The 25,357-nt window shown below is 38.3% G+C and overlaps 1 protein-coding gene across 4 annotated transcripts in view; it reads left to right on the forward strand.

The window, feature by feature from the left end:
* Positions 1 to 24,996, forward strand: part of ZFAND3 (zinc finger AN1-type containing 3) — a 152,056-nt gene extending 127,060 nt beyond the window's left edge. For all 4 annotated transcript variants that reach the window (XM_040611660.1, XM_040611657.1, XM_040611658.1 and 1 more), the window contains one exon: positions 16,636 to 24,996. In XM_040611660.1, the coding sequence (XP_040467594.1) occupies positions 16,636 to 16,790 (155 nt within the window). In that variant the 3' untranslated portion in view covers positions 16,791 to 24,996. The remainder of the gene's footprint in view (positions 1 to 16,635) is intronic.
* Positions 24,997 to 25,357: the final 361 nt, after the last annotated feature.

Consider the following 25,357-nt stretch of genomic DNA (forward strand, 5'->3'; position numbering starts at 1 on the left):
TGTTTTAATATAGACATACCTGCAAATATTAATCCGGCATAACCGGGACTTGTGCGGCAGGGAACAACCTTTTTTAAAAGGGGACAGAGAGAGTGGGCTGCTACTTTACACCAGATTCAGAGATCTTTGGGAGGTAATGCATTGGCTCTACTGTCTCTATAAGACCTGTGCAGAAGGAGGGGATGCGGCTGAGCTCGTTCCCTTGACACTGCATGGAACTGGAGACGTATTTGACAGTGCTGCAGGGCTTTGCCATGACAAAAAACAATTCACTACTGAGAAGGGAGTTCCAGCAAGTTCTTCAAATTCAAACACAACATTTTTCAGATGTAGAAAGATCTGTTTATTTTCATACATGCATACTCTCAAGACCTTTTTTCATTCTGCTTCCCCTCTGTACAAGTTTTTAACTGCTGACAAGAAATTCACATCTCATAAATAATGCTTAAGAGCCATTGCTATATAAATTGAATGTGTTATGAATTGTGATGGGCCTTTTTGTAGTGTTCTGTGCCTGGAGCAGGAAGAACAGAGGATGTCATTTTCATTAATTTCTAATGAGGTGCCAATTAAAGCCAAGGAAGGAACTCAGAAGAGTCACAGAGCTCCCCTGAATCCTGTACCCTGGGGCTGTCAAACGAGCGTGCTGCCAAGCCTCCTCTGAAAGTTCCAGTAAATTACAAACTCATCCAGAGCGCACACAGACAAATTCAGCTTCCCTTTGATCTTCAAAAGAGCAATTTGTAAAACGAGTTCTGAGCCTTTTCACATGGTGAACTGGGAGAAGTGATAGGAATTGTTAATTGCTGATGCACTTTGCAAGCTTCAGCGAGAGAGAAATTTTAAAACGAATTCTCATTTTGTGCCTCTCTGATTGGATAACCTTTAAATCAACACTACTAGAACAAAACTACCTTCCTGTGAAACACTTCTAGGTGACAGTTACACTAGGCATGTTTTCCAGACAGCAGTGTTCTCTAGTTTTGGGTGGGCCTTTCAATAGCTTAGTGTCTTATGATAGATAATAATTGTATTGAAATACTGTATTTATTTAATATTAGATTTAACAGGCAATTATACTGTCAAGGAGTTACAGGAATCATATTCTTCGTTACATTCTATTACAGCATTTCTGCTGGGAGTGTAAGAGGTCTGAAGTCAATCACCTATGATCCTTGATCTGAAAATTGTCGATTCAGTGATGTTATAAGCAGGCATTTACCACAGACTGGCTTTAAAGCTAGGGGCAGCGAAGTTGTGAGTGAAAGTAGCTAGAGAACACAGACTTCTGGAAATGTATTTTAGAAAAAGGCAGATTGATTATTTGCAAATTACACTATAAATTTATGGGCCTTGTCTTAGTTGCTTGACTAGATTTATGTTGCTACTAAATAGTGGTGTACATTTTTAAAAGATCTGAGTTGTAAGCTTCTAAGCCATAGAAATTATTTGCACAGAAAGCACAGCTTAGTTTTATGGCAGAGGCTTAGAAGTATTTTACAGCAAAAAGTAGTTCTGGTATCACTTACTGTGTAAAGCCAACATGCAGAAGTCTGCAGTGGTCTTTAATATTGTTGGAATTGCTTAAGATGTATGAGGATAGTCTAGATGGTATTTCACATCTGTCATGTTAGATCCAGCCCTAGTCAGCAATTAAAGAAAAATTACTGCAGCATGCCAGCCCTTCAGCAGGTTTTGTGCAGAATGCTTTGCAATTTCTAGGCCACGTCCTAATGGACACGTCTGTAGCTCAGGCTCCAGCTGTCCAGAACTCTTGGCAATCAGTGGGGTGGCCCTGGAGAGTAAGCCTAGCTTTAGCTCCCAGTAGCAGTGCCTTAGAGAGATGTTGCTGACTTGTTTGTGTGCTTCTCAGATAGGAATCTCAGGGGTTTTGTGTTCTTTGGCCAGAGTAGGTGCTTAATAGCACAGGAGGATGTTGAAACCTCCCAGTTTGATCAGACTTAAAAACATCTGCTCAGTTGTGGTGCAATTTGATCCAACAGTTGTTAGCAGTATTTCTTGTCTGTGTGGATGGGAAAGATTTTCTTGAAGTGTTACTGGCTTAGGTTGTGTTTTGACAAGGTATAATTTCCCAGAATGGAGAGAGACTTGAACAGTTGCATACTCCCCGCTGCTCAGGGTGCAGACACGGCAGTAACTACTAACCTCGGACACGGGTGAAGGCAAAACACGTGGCTTTGCAATTTTTATTTCTGAGATGTTGGCAAATATTAATGTTTGTTCATTTCTTGGTTTGAAGGGATGCATGTTCACAAGTGGCCTCTACAGCAGCAAGACTCTTGAGTCAGGAAATGTGAGTTTAACTTTGCCGGTTAGCCAGAGCGCTGCCGCGCTGTGCTGAACGCGTGCCATGAGGGTGTAGCACATTGTTGGGGCACACCACGGACTGCTTCTTTATCAGGGCATAACTTTCCTTCCTAATTAGTTAGGAGCTTTATGTGGCTATAACTTTGTCCACGTAGCTCACTGTCCACTGCTTATTGTAATTGAGATCTAACTACTGAAGCACGTCTCTAGAAAAAGGACACAGGTTTTAGCCTTTGCAGTATACAGTGTGCTGGGCATCTCAGAGATGGTGCTGAATGTGACTTTAATGCAAACTGGATAGATGCCATGTTAGATTTTTATTAGAAGTTGGTGAAATACCTCATCAAAATGTGAGCAGAGTGGGTAAGATTATCTTGATAAAATGGTTTCTAGTTCTAAGAAGTTTAATAGCAAGCTGCTTGCTACAGCTTAGCAACACAGAAAATTAATATGTCTGAATAGTTGATAACTCAATTTCTACCCAACTACTTGGTTGCTTTTTTTCTTGTAAGGTTAATGCATAAAACCACTTAAGGTTCTTCATTCTTTGCTTAGATTAGAGGAGGGGACAGGAAGAACAGAAAGTGAAGAGGCCATAGTAGTACAAGATGTACATGTTGCATAGTACAGTTGGCTTGGATGCCAAATTCGTTCATGTAGGAAAATGAAAAAAAGATAAAGGAGAAGCTGAACTGTGAAGGAGTATAAAACAGGGAGGTAAAGCAACAAGCTGGGTAACCTTAAGATTACTTGTCTAGAGGGAGGAAAAAACATGTAAATGAATGTTTAAGTACTTTGATTAAAAACAAACAAAAAATAGGGGCAGTGGGACAGACTATTATAAATGCCTATTAAGTAGATGAAAGGAATCATTGACAGAAACAGAGGTACTTCGGTTGATTGTTAAAATAAGAGAAAAAAACTTATTTGAAACAGCTCATCAAAAACCATATGTCTAAAAAGGTATGTGAAGTCTTTGGATTAATTTATCTACAGGTATCAGTGCACCACACTCCTTTCTGTGTGAACAGTGATCATGAGGGAAGTTAATCATGGGAACAAAATCACAAATTTCAGAAGTTACTTGAAAAAAGTAGCTCAAAGGAAAGCTGACCTTAAGGTGATGAGGGAATAAGCCTGTGAAGAGCACATTTATCTTGCACTAGAACAATGTTAAAACTAACTGGCATTATATCTCTTACAAAATATCCTACATCCCAAACCAACTCCTGATTTAAGTCTGCTGCATTCTAAAGATAATTTAGTGCTTGCCAAATTATAAATAAATACTTACATATATATATATATTTAAAAACTTAACAGTGGAAAGGACTTTGAAACATTGATGAGCAGATGCAAAATTAAAGGAGATTCAACCACCATGAGAAGGCCTTATAGCAAGTTGTAAAAATCTGTAATGTTGGCAGGGACAGGAACAAAACTTTTAAAAAATAATTGGCAAACATACCTTCTAAACCATTTGGAAACTTGTCTCTTGTATATATGTACACACATACACATAAGCATAGTTAGTAAGTGTAAGAGAGCTCTGGTATGTTACTATGCTTATTTTCTCACATCGCTGTTTTTAATTTAGTTCTATATAAATCTGTAATAACCTGGTGGAATTATTTTCTTGGGATTATTTAAAAGTGTCCATTGCTTTACTTCTGTTTTGGACTCCCACTAAGCAGAGGGGTAAGGAAAGAACAGACTCTTATCAAGCACTGCGCCATCAGAAACAAAATGTGTCCACACAGAAGAGACGGTACCTTTTTTTACTGTAGCAGCAGGTCTCGCTGTGATTCAGTGATAGAGCAAGTGGAAGAAAAACAGCTGCAGATTCTTAACTTGTATACTGCTCATTCATAAACACAGGAGATGAGGCACTTGTTTGAATTGTGCCAGAGTAAATTTGGAATGATTTGATTTACTCAGTTAATTTAAAAATTATCTTCAAAAGGACAGGAAGAAACAAACAAACATGAATAGATAAGCACAAAAAAAAAAAAAAAAGCAGCTGACAACTGCTTCATCATTGTACAAAGTAGTCCGACATGTATTGAAACTAATGTTTCTCTTAAAACTCAGTAAAATATTAAATCATGGTTCCATTTCCATTGAACCTTTTTCTGTGGAGGAGAATTTATAATGGTGCTAGTAAATTCACTTTCTAGATGGGTAAGGTTTATCTGGTACAATGGCTTCAGGACATGATTATGTATTGGTATAATGGATGTACTTCCATTGATTAAAATTAAGTATGTGCACTGCTTCTGGAGATTGAGTCAACCACTTCAATAAGAAGTATTAAAGGAAAAATAAATCTTATTAGTAACTGGTTACATACTATAATTCTAGTGAGTCTTCCTGCCAGGCCTTAAGATGTACCCTCTTCAGCTGTCTTGTGTTGGCTGTTCTCCTAAGATAGCTGCTCCCAGAATAGTCCTTCTACTTCAGCCATTCCGGTAATGCTTAGCATCTTAGCTTACATTGCTGCAAACGTTAAAAAAAAAAACCCAACAAAACCAAACAAAATCCCAGCAAGCAAACACCCATTATAGCTTGAATTCAGACTCTAAGGGGTTTGTTTTATTTTGTTTTATTTTAAAAACATATTATCCCAAGATGCTAATTAAATTGATAGGGAATAGGAGCTGTTAACTAAAGTTGGTCTCTCTGAGTAATATGTATTCTGAAAATACTAGAAATTAAACAGTTAAAAGCAGTTGACTAATTGGTGTATCATGGGTTCTAAGGGTAGGACCCAGAGAAAGATTTTAGTGTCTAGGCTTTAGAAAAACTATTTACAGCTTTAAAAGTGTAAATGGAGTTCATGGTCTGCTTATAATTAGTCATCATGAAATACAGTTTGAAAAGGCTCTAGTATATTCCCCCAGCTTGTTCAAGTAATGTGGGTTTCTTACAGCATGTGCTGGTTTGGATTTCTTCCACCCTGCTACCTACAGTTCCACAACAGGTGACTCTTAATTTATAACATATACTGACCCTGTTAACAGTCCCAGTCGATACAGGTAATGAAAATAGGTCAGTCAGTCTCTTAGGTCCTCGAGTTCTTCTTAAATAAAACAAGGTAACATGTTCCTTTTAAAAACAAAACAAATAAAAAGTGGTTTTATTTTGATAGTACTGATGTGGTAATGGTGAGGGGGGAAAAATAAGGATTTTGTTGGTTGCTGCATTAGGTCTCTTCTTTCATACATGCTTGTGCTGTGGTTACAGAAGAAAGAAGCACATGCATAAAGTGAAAGGAGATGCAATTTTAATTGTCTTGTATGCATGAGACACAACGCCTAGTGAACTTGAACATAAAAATCTAGCTGAGACTAGCTGATTTCTAATTCCATCTCCTGCAGAACCTTTAGAGAATCAATTTGCTCAGTCTTTGCGTCATTTTTTTATCAGAAAAAAATGAAGGTAATAGCCACCTACTTGCCAGATGTTAAAGGAAACATTTTTGAAGGTTAAAGTGCTCTACCTTTCTAATCAAAATTCTTTCTTCACAGTGTTCTTATTTATCCAGAGTCCCACAGGCACATGTTATAGCTTCACCAGAACTGTGCACCTTGAAAACTTCTGCCAGTTGGCAGGAGGCTGCAGCAGTCTGTTCTCAAGAGGAAAGATACGGCCTAGAAAGCATCCCCCTCAAAGTGAATCAGACATATCTGCCCATATGTTAATGAATAGCTATACACCTATGTACTGATTTTACTAATGTGCTTGATATTTCAAGTAAACGTAGCAGGCTCAAAAATACGCCATAATCTGACAAATCCTGAAGGAACATTACCAGCTAGTTCAACAACTATGAAGTAAGGTTTAGGTAGGGAAGAAAGATGAGTGAATTTTGTTGGTGGAAGTCTTAATTCTTCATAGGAAGAAGTGGGGAAAAAACATCACACCATTTGCTGCATCAGAACTGGAAGGAGAAAGGATATTGAAAGGAATTGTTAAAAGTTTGCCTTGAAAAGTCAGGGTTTTTTCCCTACAAACCAAATAACTAAAATATTACCTAAAAGAAAATGCCACCCGTGGCCTTGAATTCCATATCTAAGGTATAAGACAGCGTTGAAACTGGGACTGGAGTGAGACTACATGGTTCTGTGCTAGAGTTCTCTACTAGGTTGCTGTGGACCTTCTAAGGAAATGGCATAAAGATTAGTGTGCACCTGTTCTCACAGGAATAAAAAGAATAATGTTAGTGTCAGAGGCTTTTGCTATTAAGTATTTCTTGCCTCGGAGAAAAGTTTCAAGAGCTGAAAAACTGTATTTATGGATATTCTATTCACTAAGCTACAGCATTTTCTTCAGTAAGGTTTTAAAAGTGATACATTTATTTAATTGTATCATTTTATGTATTGAAGTGAAAATGTTTACCTACAGAGGTGTTCACAGCTGTTAAATGTTCCTCAGTTGCTGAAGGCTGCTCAGATATATGCATAAGTGTTGTACAGGGTGTCCTGCTGTATTCGGAACAAGCAGGAGTAGGGAATGTTGTGTAAATCTTCGCATCCCCCAAAAAAGGGGAAGGGTGGAATTGTACGTCGCTCTAAGCATTTATTTTCCTTTATGGTATAAATAGAGCTTCTGAATGGAGCTCTGTTTCTCTTTGGTTAGAAGAATTACTCCTGACAGATGGCAAGAGGCTACAGCAATAGATTATTTGCGTGGAGCAGAATGTGTAATCTAAGGGACCTTGGACATAAGGTGTAAATAGGGGATAAAGATGTAAAATAAATTTCATTTAGGTTTAAAAGAAAGAGAGCTACTTCTCTCCAGTGATTTGGCCAGCAAGCCTAGCTGTTGCCAGACTGTGGACCGATACGGTGCAACCTGTAGAAAGCTATTTAAACCTAAGGCATTAATAACACAATTCAGGAAATATATGGAAAATCAAACCTGGAATCATATTCAGCATGTGATGATTTGCTGTTAAAATATATGCAGGATCCAGGAGAACAGTTAGAATTAATACAACACGTACGGTATGTGCATATAGACCCTTTCGTTATTCATTCCAGTTCTTCATTAGTAGCCTTATCCTTCCTGCATTTTCATTGGGCTAAACAAAATGATGCACATACATTATTGAATCACTTGGTATTGCTTGCAATTTTAATTAAGTTTCTGGGTACGCTTTGGCTTTTAATTAAATCCTCAGCTTCTGGAAGAAAAGTATTGGCTCAGGTGGGCTTAGTGTAGAGAGAATTCTAGAAGTATTAATACTTATCCAGCTCTTTTGAAAAGGTCAAACACTCTTGCAAGGCTCTGCATTGATGCTAGCATAGTTCTGTCACCCACCTGCCCTTTCTCGGGAGACTTTTTTGTAAGATTTCACTGCTCTCAAATCTAAATATTCTGGGTGAGAAACAAGTACTTCTTTACATCCTGGTATAGCCTATGGAAAATCTGATTTTATAAGAGTACTACCATTGACAACAGTGTTACCTATTATTATGGTTTACCTCTACTTTATTAGGCACCTACTCTGTGACACTAGGATGAGTTTTTGATGTAATTCTGCTTTTCTACTGCATATCCTGTTCTTTGGATTCATTGTCCCACATCCTATGGGATATAACCTTGTGAAACTAGGAGTGACACGGGACGTGCAGTGTTGTTTCAGTGTGTTCTCAGCCCTGCACACATGGCAGTGAGTGTTTCTTTTACAAGTGTAGTGGTGATACTAATTTCTCCTGAATATATCATTGCAAGATCGTATGATAATTCAAAAACGCAAACCCTCTTCACCTATTTAAAGTCCAAAATTTTAATTTGGAACCTAGCTTTTCCTCTCCCTCAAGTTAGTCGTACATTGTTTACTGTCTGGCACCACTGTTGGATGCTGCAAGTCGTTGGGAGCAAAATGTTTCTTTGAAAATTCTCCTGTTAAACTAAACATTTACCTGGATTGTTTTTGCAGTTGTGCAAGTCTTTTGGAAAAAATGTTTCTTTTGGTTATATTGAGAATGTATGTGACAAATTAAGATGCCAATTTCCGCGAAGTTGCATCCATCACCATAGATTAACTGGGGTCATACCCCAGTTCTACAGACATTTCACAACAGTGGTAACCCACCATTTGTGCTAGCTGGTAAGTCAAGTTGTAGTGTCACAACTACTGCTTGAGCGTGACTGCTGTGGGTTGCAACTTAGACCAAAAATTAAGGACAGCGTGTAAGGTTGGAAGGGGAGCCTACAGATTAAATGTGTAGGTCAGTGACTTCTGAGGTACAAAGTAGTTTAGAAGTGAGTATTGATTGCGTGCGGTACCTGTGGGAGTAATCATGCACCTAAGTTGCTCCATCAGACTGTCTCTGATAGATGTTGGCCTTAACTCATGAATCCATAGTGAGTGAAGAAGTTGTGTTGTAGTAGTTACTCTTACGTGCATATGTTCTGTAGAACAGGAAGAATATTTGGTCCAAACCAAAAGATTTAACCACTCTTACTTTGTGGTACATGGCAGAGCTGAGATATGATTCTGATTGACACCTGTGGTATTTAGTAAGACCTGACCCACAGCAAACTTTTTTAATTTCAGTTTGCTGTTACAAAGCAGGTATGCTGTATTTATCACTTTGATTCATTGTGGATACTTTGAAGTTCAGAAATAATTTACTGAAAACCTCAGTTCTGTTCCTGAAGATGCTCCCTACATCTGTGTAGGTGGTGTCCGCTAGAGCAAAAGCAGGGCTTGAATCTAGGAGAGTGCCATATCTTAATTTTTCCCACTCCAAATACACTGTCTTCAAAGAAATAGGAAGAAACTTTCTTTTGAGAAGTTCTTAGTTCCAAAGTCAAGGAGTAGAATAGTGTCTTATGTTGAACTTCCTTAAAAATCGTGGATTCAAACAAAACCCTAAAAAATGAGCATGTGCTCTGTCCTCAAGTGGTATAAATTCTCTGCTCAATATTTGTGTCACATTCAATGTAGGAAAAAATGGTTTGACAGCTTTTTGCGCAAGTAGGAAGATAAATAGGAAAGTGAATTTGAAATTAGCACAAATTGGGATAAAACACAGTTTGTTTGCAGAGTCTCCACAGTGCAAAACCACATCTCTTGCGTGCTCCCTAAAGCAGCTTCCCAGGCTTATGATCTTCAAGAAAACAGGCAGAAGACACTTTCAAACACAAATTAGACGTGACTAAACTTGGAAATACAAAGTCTTTGCCTTGCAGTCTGAAGAATTCTTGCAGAATCTTTAACCATACCTGTCCAGTGGCTGTTACAGGATTAAGATGGTGTCATCTTTCTTTTGTATACAATTTCATCCATTCCTTTCCTGAGCATTTTCTTTTACTAATACCTTTTTTTGTGCATGCTCCATACATACCGCTTTACCCTCTTTGTGGTACATAGCAAAGTAGAGCAAGAAAGGAAAAAAAGACCCCTGTTCCCTTATTTTCTCCTAAGCATAAACCCAGTAGTAGAGATAAAAAATGAATCTGCAGCATCTCGTAAGCATCCTGACTCTCAGACATTAAATTTTATGTAGCATCACAGATGCCACAGGGCTGTGTGCTTCTAGCATGAAGCTGAGATTATGACTGATTTAAGAGAAGATGGAAGTCCCAAGTGCATGTCCAGTCTCAGGGACAGATCGGCAGATTAAAAGAAACATTCTAAGATGTCTCATACCACCTTTTTTCTTTTCCACTTTTTGATTCCATTATTGATCATTTTGGTTGTCATGAGTGAGTATAGATGATCTATATAAAGAATAAAATATTGCAAGGCGTTGCAGTGACCATAGCAAAAGGTTAGAAAAATAAGTTAATAAGAAAAGTACACTTCTTCCTACTGTATGTTTCATGAATCTTTTGCAGCTGTGCTGTTTGTGAAGGAACATGGAACTGAAATGCCTTGAGAGGGCAATTTTTAAGATACTGTGCATTAATATTTGGAGACTTTTAACTCTGAGCCCTTCAGAGGTTAACATTCCCTATCCACTTTTCTTGGGGTGGAAATGATAGAAAGGACTGCCTCAAGCTATGTTTTGTGGAATTTTAGTAAATACATCTATTTGGTTGAAAAGCTTCACCATAATGTGGCTTACTCCCCTTTCCCCTTGAGAATGAATGACAAGATTCCTAGCCAAGTTATTCTGAACTACTTAGCACTTAACCAAAGTCCACAACATCTTGTAAATCTGGGAACAGAACAGTTTAGCTGACTTCTTTCCAAATGCATGTCGTTTAGTGTGTTGAGATTTGGGTTGGTTTGGTTTTATAGAAAATGTCAGTAAAACTGAGGGTTCCTTGAGTTCTATAGTGAAAGCTGACCGTACCAATGCAGAGCATTCCCCACAGATGAGAGAGAAGAGGTAATTAAGAGTATGTGCAAGAATGGAGCCATCTAGAAGGAAAATAGTACAAGATATCAGCAGACTGGAATATTTTTGTACTGTAAAATAGCAGTGCGTGTAGGCTACACTGGACATTTTGCTAGGCTGGACTATAGCGCACTTTTACAGCCTTCTGTAATAAGGTTGAAAAATCTCCAAAATACTAAGGGGAGCAAGCTGGGTTATATTCAAATCCAGAAAACAAATGTTTTCTGAGGTACTGCATGTACAAGTCCTTAGGATCTTGCTTTGTATCTTGGCAGCTATTTGTTCTACTCTTACATTCATTTCTTACCTATTTCAGGTCTTGAAAAAAGGAAAAAAATATTTCCTCCCACATTTTTTTTAATAGCATGTACAGGATGTTAAATCATTTTTCCAGTTGGAAGGATGGGGAAGATGCGTTAAGTGTTGTTTGGGGATTACTAGACACTTTTGGAGAATGATGTCCAATTATTCTGAACAGTGCTGCGGCAGCACGATCTAATCTTCTCTGCTGGCTAATCTGCCTGCTTTTGCTGTGGTGTATGATATCTTGTAGGTACGTTCACCTTTTAAAGATCCATTAAAATCTGTTCTTGGACAGGAATCTGCATATGGACTCACACATGCCTTGTTAGATAATACACCTTTGATAGAGAATTTTTGCAGCACCTTCATCTCTCAAGGTTACAAGGTACTTGTAAGTTGTTTGAACCTCTTGATTAGAATCTCAAATTAGCAAGAAAGGTAAAATTTCTTGTGAAGCATGTGAAGAACCAAAGCACACAGCACAGAATTCTGCACAGGAATAAGTCTATGACATTGTTAAGACTGCTTTTGACTAGGCTTTGTATAGAGGAGCTATACAAACACAAGTGGTTTACTAAATAAAATTTGCAAGTGGCGTAAGCTGCAAATACTGGCAGTTTTTAACTGCCTTTTGACTTGGGAATGATAAATAGCAGTATTAGTGGGCAGGTGAGATGATTTAAAACTGTCAGAAGCTCTGATTTTGTACGGTAATACTGACTTCAGTTTCTTTTACCTACCAATGGGAGCTTCTTTGGATGAATCAGAAGGGGTCACTGTAGTATATAAGGCTAAACTTCCAGAGTGGTTACTGTATGCCATGAAAACATCAATGTTTAGCTTGAACAATTAAGGTGATCAATGGTACTTGGTAATGGCTCTGTCTTTTAACGTCAGCAATGATATTAGAATGGTTTAGCTTTTAGAAATGTAAAAATGTATCTCTACTTAAGCGAGGTTCAGTTTTCTTCAGTAGATAGAATGACTGTATTAACCATGTGATACATCCGCTGTATGGCAAAGTCCAAATATGCTCTCTGTCCTTAAAAAACAAAGTATGAATATACTGAATATCAGGCTAATTGTGGCAGCATGCAACTGCTTTTTAGATAATATACATCAAGGTGTTTCAAACAGGAACACTTTTAAATGTTTTTAAGTCACTTTGTAAATGACTAAGTTGTATAAATATTTAATAAGCTTGTTTGGAGCTTCCACCACTTTTCAAAGCATGCTCACAAACAAAACAAATCTGTCATCTTGTAGCAGCATTCTGACTGTCTCGTCAGTGAGATCAGGACCACAGTCTCTGGGTGGGAGAAAAAGGAGTTTCCTTTCTCTTACAATGCTCTTCATGTAACAGGGATCATTATATTTATTATGTATTTTATGTAACAGTGTGGTGTTTCTCTAGCAGTACATAGGAAGAGTCTGGGACTCCATGCCTGGCCTGGGACATCCACCACAGTAGTCCCACCAGTGTACTGTGCTTCTCCATTGGCAGTCTGCAGTAATCCAATTATTGGGTATTTCTGCCATGTTTCCAGAAAGTCTGACCACATTCTGTTGGGTTAAAAAAGAGGGGAAAAAAAGAAATTCAACAAAATCAGGGACCTCCAAAATTACAATTTGGTTTTTGTGTTGTGGATAATTATGCCATTTAGTTGAATTGTTTCTGATATTTTGCATATGATTTTATTGGTATTTCAGCAGCTTACTCTCTTCAGAATTTGAAGACAGAAAGTTAAGATTTGAATGTAGGTTTTAGATGAAGTACTTGCTTGTTGTCATGCCATAGTTCCATCTAGCCAGTGCTCTTGAATGTAACAATGAGGAAAATGCAGTCATTTTTCATCATCACTCACACATAGCAAACTGTAGTCTGTATTGTCTGGTCTTGAATATGGAAGATTATTTTGTTTTCTGTCCTCTCCAGTTGCCTTTTCCCAGCAGATTCCTCAGGAATAATGAAAGCAACTTTACAGTTGCTTGTGTGCAATCTTAAACTTCCTAAACACAAAATATTACGTTTTTTGTATATGTCCTATGCAAAAGACTCATACACCTGTTTGGGCACAAGTAAGGCAGAGATGGTACAATGCTTTAGGGTTTAGCCATGTATGCTCTGGTGATGAAATGGAAATAAGGGTTTGATGATACATTGTGAAGTAGTTTCTGGGGTGCTTACAGGAGCTCAAAGGTTTTGAGGCACTACATAATGTTTATTCCAAAATGTTTGCATTAGAGGCCTGAGGAGTAGGTGATTCATGGTTTACTTCTAAGATCAGAAAACAACCATTGCAATGCTGTGAGATGTATTGTTACATTTACTAGATGGAAATCCTCTATGCTTGGAGTGGAACTCTAGCATATTTTTGGTTGATGACTAGGGTAAACTAACTTTAGTTGGCAGATGGATTCCTTTTTCCAGTGCTCCTTCCCCTAGCAGAAAGTGATTTATTTTGCCTTTAAGTTCTAGTGTGGTAAAGGAAGCATTTCTGCAGTAAAATCCTTTAGGGGAGACAACCTGTATTTGATACATTCCCATAATGAACTTAACAATAAATACACCGCAAGGGTTCATTTGTCTAACTTGCTTTATAACCATAAAAGCAGAGTTCTCGGGAGAAAAGGTTTCACCTCTAAATACGGATTGGTTTTAAGGATCAAAATAGAAGAACATATATTGGCCTTCTGCCCCAGTGCACATAACTTAATAATGGAACTGTTGTAAAAACTGATGGTCTTGATAAAACAGCAGGCACCTGTGCACATGAAGACCACAGAATGTCCACTCTAATTTCCAGACCAGTGAAGAAGCAAGTAGTGAATTTTTTTATATATCCACTCTGAATTAATGAAAAATTGTTCAGAACTACTGTTACTCAACTTGATACTATATAGTAGTATTCAAGTCCTTTAAATTTTAAATAAAATACACAAAGATGGTGACTTAGGCATTTGGAGTAAGGGACTAAAGATCTGAAGTCTCTTTTTGGAAATGAGACTTCCAGAAGATCCCCATTACTAATTCAACAATCATAAACCCCCTCCGTAAGAACAGCCAATATAGCAAAACCATTTTAACAGTGTTCAAAATGTGCTTGGGTGTCCTTTCATTAGGTATTATCAGTTCTAATTAGCAGTACGTACTTAAATAGATATGTGAATGACAAGTTTAGATCGTTTAGTTGCTGAAATTAGAAATACTTTTCCCATAGTCTGGGAATATGAAAATCACCTGCCATTCTTTGTGGACAGTTACTGAAATGCTGTTCAAGAATGCATAAGGAAACTTGACAAACAGAAAAAGAAATAATCTGTTTCATCTGGAATAAATATAGCATGCAGTACGGATCTTCCTACATGAAAACAGGTGATATAAAAAAAAACTAAAAGGTGTTCAAAAAAGAAATAAAGGTAGGGCAAAGCACAGAACAGAATGTATTGGGGGTGGCAAATTAGAAAAGAACATCATGAAGTTATACTCATCCACAAAAGGCAGGATGCTTTGTAGACCATGAGGAGATGGGGCAATTGAAAGGTCATGTTCAAAAGTGATAGGTCATGTTGCATATCTATTCTAGAGTTGTCAAAAGGGTCTTGTTGAAGCTGCATAGAAGATTGTAAACCTGTTCAAGATCTCTTCTAAATAATGTTAAATAGCATTTCTACTTAAGTTAATCATGTGCAGACATCTGTATAACTATCAGGATTTAAAACCAGTTTTTACCTACAAGGGACTGAAATTACTTCAGCCCAATCCATATATGCAGGGGTTCTTGCTTGTGCTTGTTACACATCCGTTGCAGATAAGATGATGAACTTGATTTTTTGAGCTCATCTAGTTGGGTATTTATGTATTCTTGTGCCTGCACTGGATGTTGGTTCAGTAATTTGAAGTCTTGCTTCAAGAAATAAGGGAAGCCTTCAGACCATGTTTTCTGTAAGAGAGAATTGAGTGAAGTGCCTGTTCAGTATTGAGATGATGGTCCAAGAGTGTTTTTATTTTAACATTCAGAAACCTTGAATTTTTGGCACCTCAAGAAAGGTATTTGGAGTGTGGTATGACCCAGATTGAGATGGAAGTGAAGGCAATGATCACAAGGGGCAAGATACGTATCAATTCAATCTGCATCTTTCTGTCCGTATTTCTGAATGGCACGTACCAAATACAGAAAACTTGTCTTTTTTGCTTTGTTCCTAGAATTGTGTTTCAATGCCAGGCACAGATAATAGACATGAATTTTCATAGCTGGTGCTTTTGAAACAAAGAGCAAAGATAAATCGGATTTTTTTCCCCACTTTTTTTTTTTTAATCATTGTATGTGCGATACTTTTTCCCTTTCTGTTTTCTTAACAATTACACTAACATAAAGGTAGCCTGTTCTCTCCTACAGTTGATGTTTTTATAGTCCAGGATCTTGAAATACTTTACACATGTATTTTTATATATGTTTGTGTGTATGTGTGTATATATATATGCACAAACACATGATCTCTCAATCAGTCACTCATTTTTATCCTTTTTTGTCTCAATTATCATCATTTTATGGTTTTAATATTTTTTTGAGCATTCAAGGAGCAGCAGTAATGTAAAGCATTCAGTGAGAGGCAGTGATGCTCTTTGCACCATCAGACATGAAAAATATTACAGCATGGGTGATTTCATACTTTGTTTCCTATATGGTGGAGTACCATGAGCCCTGTAACTGTGTAACTCTTTTCCATACTGTATCATCTTAATACTGCTTATCACTGTGTAACATCCATTTTAGAGGTAGAAAGTTTGAGGCAGTTTCTTTACTGTTATAAAATGTTAGGGCTAAATAAGAAAGAAGCCAAATTTCTTTGTAGACTAGAAAGAGGTGGCTACTGAAGATGCCCTCCTCACCCACAGGAAAAATATTGACATGTGTTCCTGAATCACATGCTGCCTGGAAAACTGAGTAACATTGACTGCCTTCAGACAAAGAGACAATAGCCCTCATCTTTTCCATTACAGACAAGGTTATGTGGTTTGACATATCCCTATGTCAAATGCCTGTTCACCCCCCGCAGTTAGTGTCAGAACAGTTCACAAAGCGAACCTTCTGCAAACTGGAATAGCAGCAGAGCAGTGAGCTCTCCTGCAGTCGCTGTGAACTTGGGGTGCTGGCAGTAAGGAGGAAGCAAGGTGCTTAGATGTAACAGTCCTGACTTGAATGCCTGCTTGGGAGCTCAGCCTGAAGTACCATAGGCATGAATTCCAGCAACAAGAACCAACTCCACATAAAGTAGGGAAGATTTCAGTGAAGGTGATGAGCACCTTTTTTAAAAAAAAAATTAGCTTTGTTACTGTCTGGGCATAGCTAGTTTAGATTATTTTGGGGGGTTCCTCTATAAGGTGAGAGGATGGCAAATAAAGCCCCAAACCTCATATGACTTGAGCTTTGATACTGCATTGATAAATACTTTAAAAAATGCAATAAATAACCCAGTATTTATTAATAACCCGTAGGGAAGATCAGTAAAAACTTAAAGCTGGTGTTAATTTTTGAGAACAGTCATCCGCCAGTAGATGATCCTTTACCTGTGATTCAGGTAAGAATCTGCCACTATAACCAAGTCCCTAACTGTTGTGGTTTTTTCTCCCTTTCCATGGTAGGTTATGTGTTCTGTATGTTACATCGCCTGCCCGAACAACATGACTGCACATTTGACCACATGGGACGTGGACGTGAGGAAGCCATTATGAAAATGGTGAAACTGGATCGGAAAGTAGGGAGATCTTGCCAACGCATTGGCGAAGGATGTTCCTGAGTGCAAGACTGCAACCAAATGCTGTTCTCTTAGTTCACTAATGTTAGCCTTATTTAGGACAAAGTCAGCCAGACACCTTGTACTAGGCAAGTTTCAGACTACAGCCAATCAGTTTCCTTTCTTTAGCCAACCGTCCTGGTACTGTAGTTTAGGGTTGATGGTGGTTGAAATTGATTTCTGGCTGGTTACTAAGGTGCCTGCTAGCCTCCCTATAAAAATAAACCATGAAGAAATATTATTTTTGAGCATGGCTAGTGGATTTAAACAAAACAAGAAAAATCCAAAGGCTTCTGTTATTGCTGGAGTCACTCTAAAAGCCTTATGCTGGAAACATTCCAGCTGCAGAGTTAAAACAAATAGTTGTATAGACGCTGGTGTAAAAGTTTGCTATGCACATGGCTTTCGGACAAACTGTTTAATGTGCAGCCTTTCACCTCTTCACTGCTAGTGAATCTTGAGGAGGTGAAATACTACTAAGAGCAGCAACTGTAGCTGCTTAAGCCCAGAAGACCTGACTGGTCACTCGTGCCTTCATCGCGTGTGGCTTTTGAGTTAGGCAGTGTCACCAGCATCAGGGATTCTTTTGGGGTAGGAACATCTTTCTGGTTCTTCCCAGGAAGCCAAAAAGAAAGGGGGACAGAGATTCTTATGAAAAATTTTTATATCTATCTTACTATAAAGAACCTATCAGGGTTTTTGTTTTGGTTTTTTTTTGTTTTGGGGTGGTTTGGTTTTGTTTTTCTTTTTTTTTTTTTCTCCGTTAAATTATGATCTCACTTTAAAGCCAACTCCATCCCAGAGCAGTAAATGGTGCATACTTTTTACATGGCATCCACAGAGATTCTATGAGTTGTGTGAACAGATTCCACATACCTTGAGCAGTGCAGCCATTCCCACCGGCCGAAACCTGATTGGCTCTTGTTTGCCTTTTGCTAAGTGCAGGTATCTGATAATTGATCAAATAAGGCTAATTCACAGCACAGTAGCCATGGCTGGATTCTACAGACTGACTTTCTGTAGCTAGACTTATATATTGGGGGAAAATAAAGGACATTTTGTAGCAAACGGAATTCAGTAACAGTATTGGGGAACAACCGGTAAAACACCCTTTATCAGATTGAGTTTGTGTTCCTCGCTTCCAGAGTGTCAATGAGATAATCAAACGGGCGATGCCCGCCCGCTTTCTATGCAGCTGAACGCTCTCATGAAAATCTCTGCCCGCATCTATTGCAAAGCAAGTATAGCAAGCGAATGTGAAAAGCATTACATGGAGTAGAATGTTTTTGGATCTGTTTAGACCTATGGTTCTGTATTATGGTATGTCACACCGAGCTGAGCTGAGCTGAATTGCACCAGTCTTGTCAGTTTGGAAACAAAAAAGCAACCACAATAGCCGGTATGTCTCCTGCTGCCTAACAGGGTTTATGCAGGTAAAAAGGTTGTGTACCGATGTGGCCCAGCTTAATCCCGAGTGAATTTAGCTTCTCAGTCTATTAGTGTGGTATTAACAATCAGGTAAATTTGTAAGCAAACCTGAGGGAAGGAAGGATTTTGTCTTATCTTCAAATACTGGGCAGGTACAAAACATCAGAGGGGTGAAGTAACGTGTCACTTGAAAAACCCCAGCGTTTTGGGACTAAGCTTGTATGAGTCATCCTCCATTTCACTTGTTGCAGGTAACTAACTCCTTATAGGCCAAATTATATTGTTACTTCGGTAGCCAGCTAGGAGCATTTTAACAAGGAGACAACTCATTTAAAAAAAAAAAAAAAAGAAGAGTATATATATACGTCTCTCCACACACACTCAGCATCTGACTGTATTAGCGTTAATTAACCATGAAGCAAATCAGAAGTGTCCCATCATTATAAAATGCAAGCTATCCAAAAGGCAAGCTGTTTTTTTGTTGTTTTTTTTTTTTTTTAATTCTTGTTATTATTCAAGAATATGAAACCAGCAGCAAAATCTTCTGTAATGTGCTGCATTTTCAGGAAGTGGTCCTGGTGAGAGGGACTGTCCAAGGATGTGATTTACATTTGCTGTGAGGAGTTTAAAAAAAACATGGATTTTGGCGGCTGCTGTGATACGCACTTTCTTTTCCTACAAAATCCTGTCATAGCATTTGATGGGCATTCTGATTGATACACAAGACTTTTCTGCATTAATACTGAAGATGCTATTTTGTTCCTTCTTAATATTCTCTTTAATCTCGTTACAAGTGCACAGATGGTTTCAAGGTGGCTCTTGAGAGAACACTACTTAAAGTTCATGTGAATTATGGACAATGTTCACTTTAAAGAAAAAGTTGGGGAGGGGGTTGTTCCTTTGCAGTATCTGTTCTGTGAAGTTTGTTAAACGTAAAGAAAGCTTAAGTTCTTGTATCTTAAAAGAAGATCTTATTTAACCCTTTTGTGTTCTAGATTTACTTACACATGTAGCCTAGAGCTCAGTTTTAGTTTAACATTGTGAAAATATTAAAAGAATCTTGTAACTTTATTCTTTTTCCTCATGCTAAAAAAATTAAACCAATCAGATTAAAGTTTGAATTCCTTTCTGCCTATTCCAACAGATTTTGCTATTTTGCACCATTTCTGCTGTAATTTCATGTAAGAAATATGAATGGGGAAAATACCAATTTTAGGTCAGTAATGTTAAGCTGAATTTACAGTTGGTGGAAGGTGGACAGTATTTTCTGCTGGTTTGGAAGGGGAGGATAATATTTCTGCCGGCTTCAAGTTTAGTGATTTATTTTGTAAGCAGATCTGGCTAAATCTACTGTAGCCAATTTGCTTAATTTAATTTTGAAGTTAGGTACAGTAATCAAATGAACCAGTTGTTCATACTCTTAAGTCAAATGCATCCTGTACACTGTATCATTGGCATCAATATTTTTTAATGTCTTAAATGTTCTTTCATGCATTTTGACAACTTTTGCACCTTGAGTACCTATATTCCAAGTCATAATGGGCTCTATTCCTAATGGATAAGTAGAAGAATAACTATTGTTTCTTAATGATTTAGATGCTAGAAAGACAAGGCTAGTAAAAAAAGCAATGGACTGTTAGAGAGAGAATATCAAGGTGATTATTGAAAAACAATTTTGTAAATTGTTTGGAATTGAAATTGTGTCTGATCCATGGGACGTGCACCCATTTTTTTCCTCAAATTCATGTGGTACTCTCAATTATAAAACTGTCTGTGATTCTTGAACAAGATGGCTATGTTGTAGTAAAGGTAAGTTACATAAAACAGTTCTGCATTTTCGTTGTTTCAAACCTGTCAGTGGGTGTAAGCCAAGGCTTCAAGGAAAAGTAAGAATTGCCCCTGAAGGTTGCTATGCCAGAGCTTGTCCTTAACTGCACCAGTTTCTGTTTTGAAGCAATTTAGTGTCTTGAATGAGAAACAATGTAACTGTAAATGAGATACCTGAGAACATGAACTACTCTTCAGCAGTACACAGGCAACACCTGAAAAGAGTCCTGGTGCAATTATAGCAGTCCAAAAGGAATATTATCTGCTTTTTTCTGCTCCATGGAAGATGACAAATACATCCAAAACCTGAATTTTGCATGACTTTCTCCTTTTGGACAAACTATAATCCCCTGGCCTTGTGAACACAATGTCCTGTTTGTATTTGACTTTGTACTCATTGTGGTGTTCAGTTCATTCTACTATCATAGCTGTTTCTTCTGTGACTATGCTACAACTTAGATATAAATCTCTAAGGGATAAAAGCACTTTTTAAAAATCTTACAATAACTATTCCAGTACAAAGACTCACTAGGAAAGAAGACATACTAATGGTGCCATAAAAATACAGATTTTATAATAGATTCCAATAAAGGCACCAGAGGAGTAATTGACAACACCTATGCTTACAGTTGATGTGTACATAGTTAAGTGCCCAGACAAATGAATTAATGTTCTCTTTGTTGCAGTGTGGTTACTGAAATTCAGTCATCAGTGGAACGGCAAAGAGAAGGTCTAATCAAAGTAATCCCTTAATGTCACAATGAGATTGTAGCCAATTCACACTGGAAATAAATGTATAGGCTCCTGGGAACTTTTATCCCTAGAAAACAAATGGAAATATTTAAGACAACACTACTTAAAATGAACTATTTCATCATGCAAATACCTGATTAGAATTCTGCACAATTCTGTAGTAAATTGTGGGTCAAGCCAAAAGCTGATGTGGTAGGAGCTGCTGCATGAGGATACACTTTCTAGTGCAATCAGTCCGTAGTCTTATGCTTAGCTGTGGCTGGCTGTACATACCTGCTACATAAAGGACCACGCTGGAAACACGGTGCGTAACATTAAACTGTTAAAGTACTCACAGTGCACATTTTACATGGTGAGCTTGGGCAATAGTAGGCTTTATCTCTATCAGCAGCTTTTTCAGGAGAACAAACTTAAGACTGGCTCTTTCCAGCAGCATTAATGTAACAGTTCCCAAAGACATCAGTGAGAAGGACATACTTTTCTTTCTCTTCCTAGTCTTCATTCATTTTTCCTTTTTGTTGGGGCAGGCAGAATGTGCAGCTGGGCATTTGAAAGTAGTTCTGCTTGAATGTTGCTCTTTTTAGCTTTTCAGTACTTGGCACAGGAAAAAAAAAAACCATTAACTTTGTTCTTGCAAGCCCCTGCACATTAGTTCAAGCACGTTGGTCTATAGAAGTGATAGCTTCCTTGTGTATTTTACTACAGTGATAGGCTGTTTCTTCAATTAACTGAAACTTAATGCAGACATGATGTCCTTGTTTGGATGTTAGGCTGTGGGGGTTTTGAATTTCAGTTCTGTGATACTGTTCATCTGCACCTTCCTGGAAACTCTGCATGCCTCATCTTCCAGTTGGAAGTTGAGTCAGGAGGAAAGAAGGCATGAAAGCAGGAGGCAGAGGATGCAAATTGGCAAGTGCTCAGTGATCATATCCACCTTCATCTTCAAGTCAGCTCAGATCATGCAACAGTAAGATGCAAATGATTACTTGCCAAGCAGCACCAGCTTTCTGGATTTGGTGTTACAGAAAACTGTTTTGCTCTGTCTTTGTGAATATACCTGTCTAGAGTTTGTCTGAGTCAGTTCTGCAACATACGTTATATGCAAAGAAATGAAACAGGACTGTCATAATTGGAAAACATTTTTGATGGATTATTTAGTAATAACTACGTATTTTGCTACAGGACCTTCCTATTTTGCAATATGTTGCTGTTTTCTTTGGAAGAAAAACAAGCAGAACTTTATAAGACTAACTGTAAATTATTTCAAATTCAATATATCTGCAGCATTAGGAAAAGATTACTGAAATTATATATAGTTTTTAAAGATGACTGCATCCTTTAACAGAAGGGTTTTGTTCTTCAGATAGTAGCAAGTGTTGATGGCAATGGTTTGACCATAAGCAGAATGTTCCTTTCTGCTAAGTTTGTGCAAAGCTAATAACATGCAGTAGGGTGCTGTGAGTTAAGAACTTGTAGCATGGTGCAGTGACTGTGTAAGTGATGAGAATGAAATTACAGAGACCTACTCTGTCTGTCGGCAGAAGATGGCACCCACTATTTCCTTGTTGCTTAGTCCCTTTTATTCTTTTCTGAGTTGCGGAAGACTCTTTCTCTCTACCAAGCATGCTCAGGGAGGATAGAAAACCACATTCTAACTAGAGTTTAGACACTTCGGGGTTGGTTATGGGGTTTCGGTTGTTCTTGTTTTTTTTAAAAAAAAAAATTAGGCAAAAAGTTGAAATCTCTGAAAGCAAAGTGTTGAAATAATCCTTTGTATCAGAGATGCAACACCAGAAGGAGCTCTCTTTAGGGTTCTCAGAACACTTAAAAATGTTGGGGTTTTTTCCTCCTCTTAGATTGTTCAGAGTCTCTTTGAAGCAAAGTAGCAATCCTTTAAGAAAAAAAAAAAGTGTGGCACTGTATCATCCTTTGAAGGAAGGTGTGCACGATCAGCACTTGTGCATTAAGCAAGCTAAACAAAAGTTTTAAAAGTAAAAAAAGCTCCTGAAATGCTTGGTCTCATCGCTCTGCTTTTCAAAGCAGCAAATAAATGCAAGACTCTTAGAGAAGGGAGAAGAGAATCTAAGCCCTCTGCTAGTCCTTCTTCATTCTATTAATAATTTGTCTCTTCCCCCCGCCTTCCTCCTTCTTCTGCAATGTTTAAAGTATACTATATTTGCTTTAGGTTCCCGAAAGCTTTATCTGGAGCAGTTTCTGGAGATGTCTTCTAACATACTACGTTTAGCAGCAGCATGAGGAAGATGATGAGCTCCAAGAATAAGCTGAAATTTTGAGTTAACTACTGTTTGCCAGCACAATTGTTCTTGTCTGTACTAGGGTTTTAAGACAACAGTGGCTAGCTAAAAATGTTTTAACTGATCCTCCCATCTCAGCTTTGCATGAATCCTGCTCCTTTGGATAGTCTGTCACGTGCACAGCAGCCAGAGATGTTACCCAATGTACTGTCTGCGTGCAGACTTTCCCCTCCATTACCCACCATGTTTATATAGATTAAAACGCTAATCAGTTAAACAGCAGTTAGTTACAAATTCTATTACTATCTTCAAGTCACACTGCACCCTTGTTTTCTGTTTTTGTCTGTTCGGTCTCAGGTCTTCTCAAAAATAATAGTTCCAAATGGATCTTTCCGTACATGTGCATGTATACAAATCTCCTGGGATGTCACATGGCTGAGGCAGAATTACTCCGCTGGGCTAAAAACAACTTTCGTTTTCTGCACACCCACATACATATTATCAGTCCTTGTCTGGCTTGTCTTCCAGGGAAATGTAGCATGTCCCAGTATCTCAGTTTGCTTGTTTAATAGTAGCTGTAGCTTAATCATTATCAACTACTATAGACTTAGTCCTGGAAGCACCATTATGCTCATTTGCAGTTCCATTAAAAATGCTGCCCCTTAAGAACTGAGAAGTTTGAGCAAATGCTACCAGTTGGGTTACTGATATTTTTCCATAGTGTGTGTCAGGCTGTTCCTGGGCGCATGGGAGTCTGAAGGATGCAGGTGTTAAGTGTAGGATCAGCTAGGTGATGCTGGCTGTATCCCAGCTGCTACCTTAACAGCAATACTTTGCCTCCGTTTGAGGCAGCAACTCCTGCTAAATTGGCGGGAGCAGGGAAATACGTGCTATTCCAATACCTCTGTCAGCCTATGGGCTAACATCCGTGCAGGCCTTCATTTCTCTACTTCCAGGCGTCTCCGTTTGCTGTAGGCCTTCTCCAGCATCCCTTCTGCAAATTCTCTCATCAACTGCAACACCCCCCACAAACTGTCATGTTCAAAGACAGAGTCTATATGAAGACAGCGTAATAGCAGAGATGATCACACCTAAAGGTATTGAGGCTTGTATTGGCAGTAGCTATTTCCAACTGTAATGAAAATGTTATTTTTAAGTGTTAAATGACTGCTTCTGTATAGTATATGAAATTCTTAGAGTTGTTAATACAGTGTAGCGCGCACCATCAAGGCTGAGTTGTACTTCCAGTTTAAACTCCTTCTTCATTGCTCTTAACTTTCTCAATACAAGGAACCTTAAGGCTAGCTTGATACTACAGCTGCAAGAGGTATGCAAGCAGTGTTTAATAGCATCTCTACAGGTACCAAGTACCCATCCAAACCAAGAATACAGATGTCTTTGTTCTGCCTTTAATTCTTTCTTTCTGTTATTAACCCAATGTTGTTATTCTGTGGGTAAAATACAAAGCTATCACTCATTTGCCAAGTAATGCTAAATGTTATCAGTCACACTGATTGATTTAAAATTATTAGCATGTGGTTGATGCTATGGGTTTGTTTGGTTTCTTTTACATCGAACTTCATGAAGACGATTCCTAACTGTTACAGCTACTAAACCAGGCAGATTTGATTGACATAGAAACCACGGGTCAGGCAGACCCAAGTCAAACTCCTTATGTAAATCAGAACCAGTTCCTTGCCTTTGCTGTTCTCAGCCTGGATAATAAAGGTAAAGCCAATGATGCTGTCTCAGCTACGTGCATGTGCAAGGTGTCCACTGGGTCGGCGGCTGCAGTGGTACTCGGCACTGTTTCCCAAGCCCTGGAAGATCTCAGGATTCACAGAACCTATCATCCATGAAACCCTGAAGGCAATCAAGTTGTATACTGTACCTGCTCTTTCTAACCACGTTTGTTGTGTGAAACAATAAAATTGTTTATAAAGCGATATGATGTATTAACAAGTTGGTGCTGATCTGTGATTGAATTGTGCTTTCTGGGGTGGCTTTCTTTGATCAGCCTTTGGCTGATCGCAGAAAGGCAGGGAAAGAAATTCAACAGCCTGTGGAAATTAAATCACTCCACAGGAACTGAAACAAGTGTAAAGCCCTACGCGGTATGCAGACATCCCATAAGGCAGAAACAGAAATGCAGCCTGCAACCACGTATTGCACACCAGCCCTGATTCAGCCAGCCAGCGTTCAGCATCTTTCTAGAGTAAATGCAAGGTGGAGCAATTATTCTGAGAGCATTCTGAAGGGAAAACATATCAGATAGAGCTAAATATCTACTAGAAGGATTACACAGTT

The sequence above is a fragment of the Falco naumanni genome, chromosome 12 (assembly GCF_017639655.2).
Source record: "Falco naumanni isolate bFalNau1 chromosome 12, bFalNau1.pat, whole genome shotgun sequence".
NCBI lineage: Eukaryota > Metazoa > Chordata > Aves > Falconiformes > Falconidae > Falco > Falco naumanni.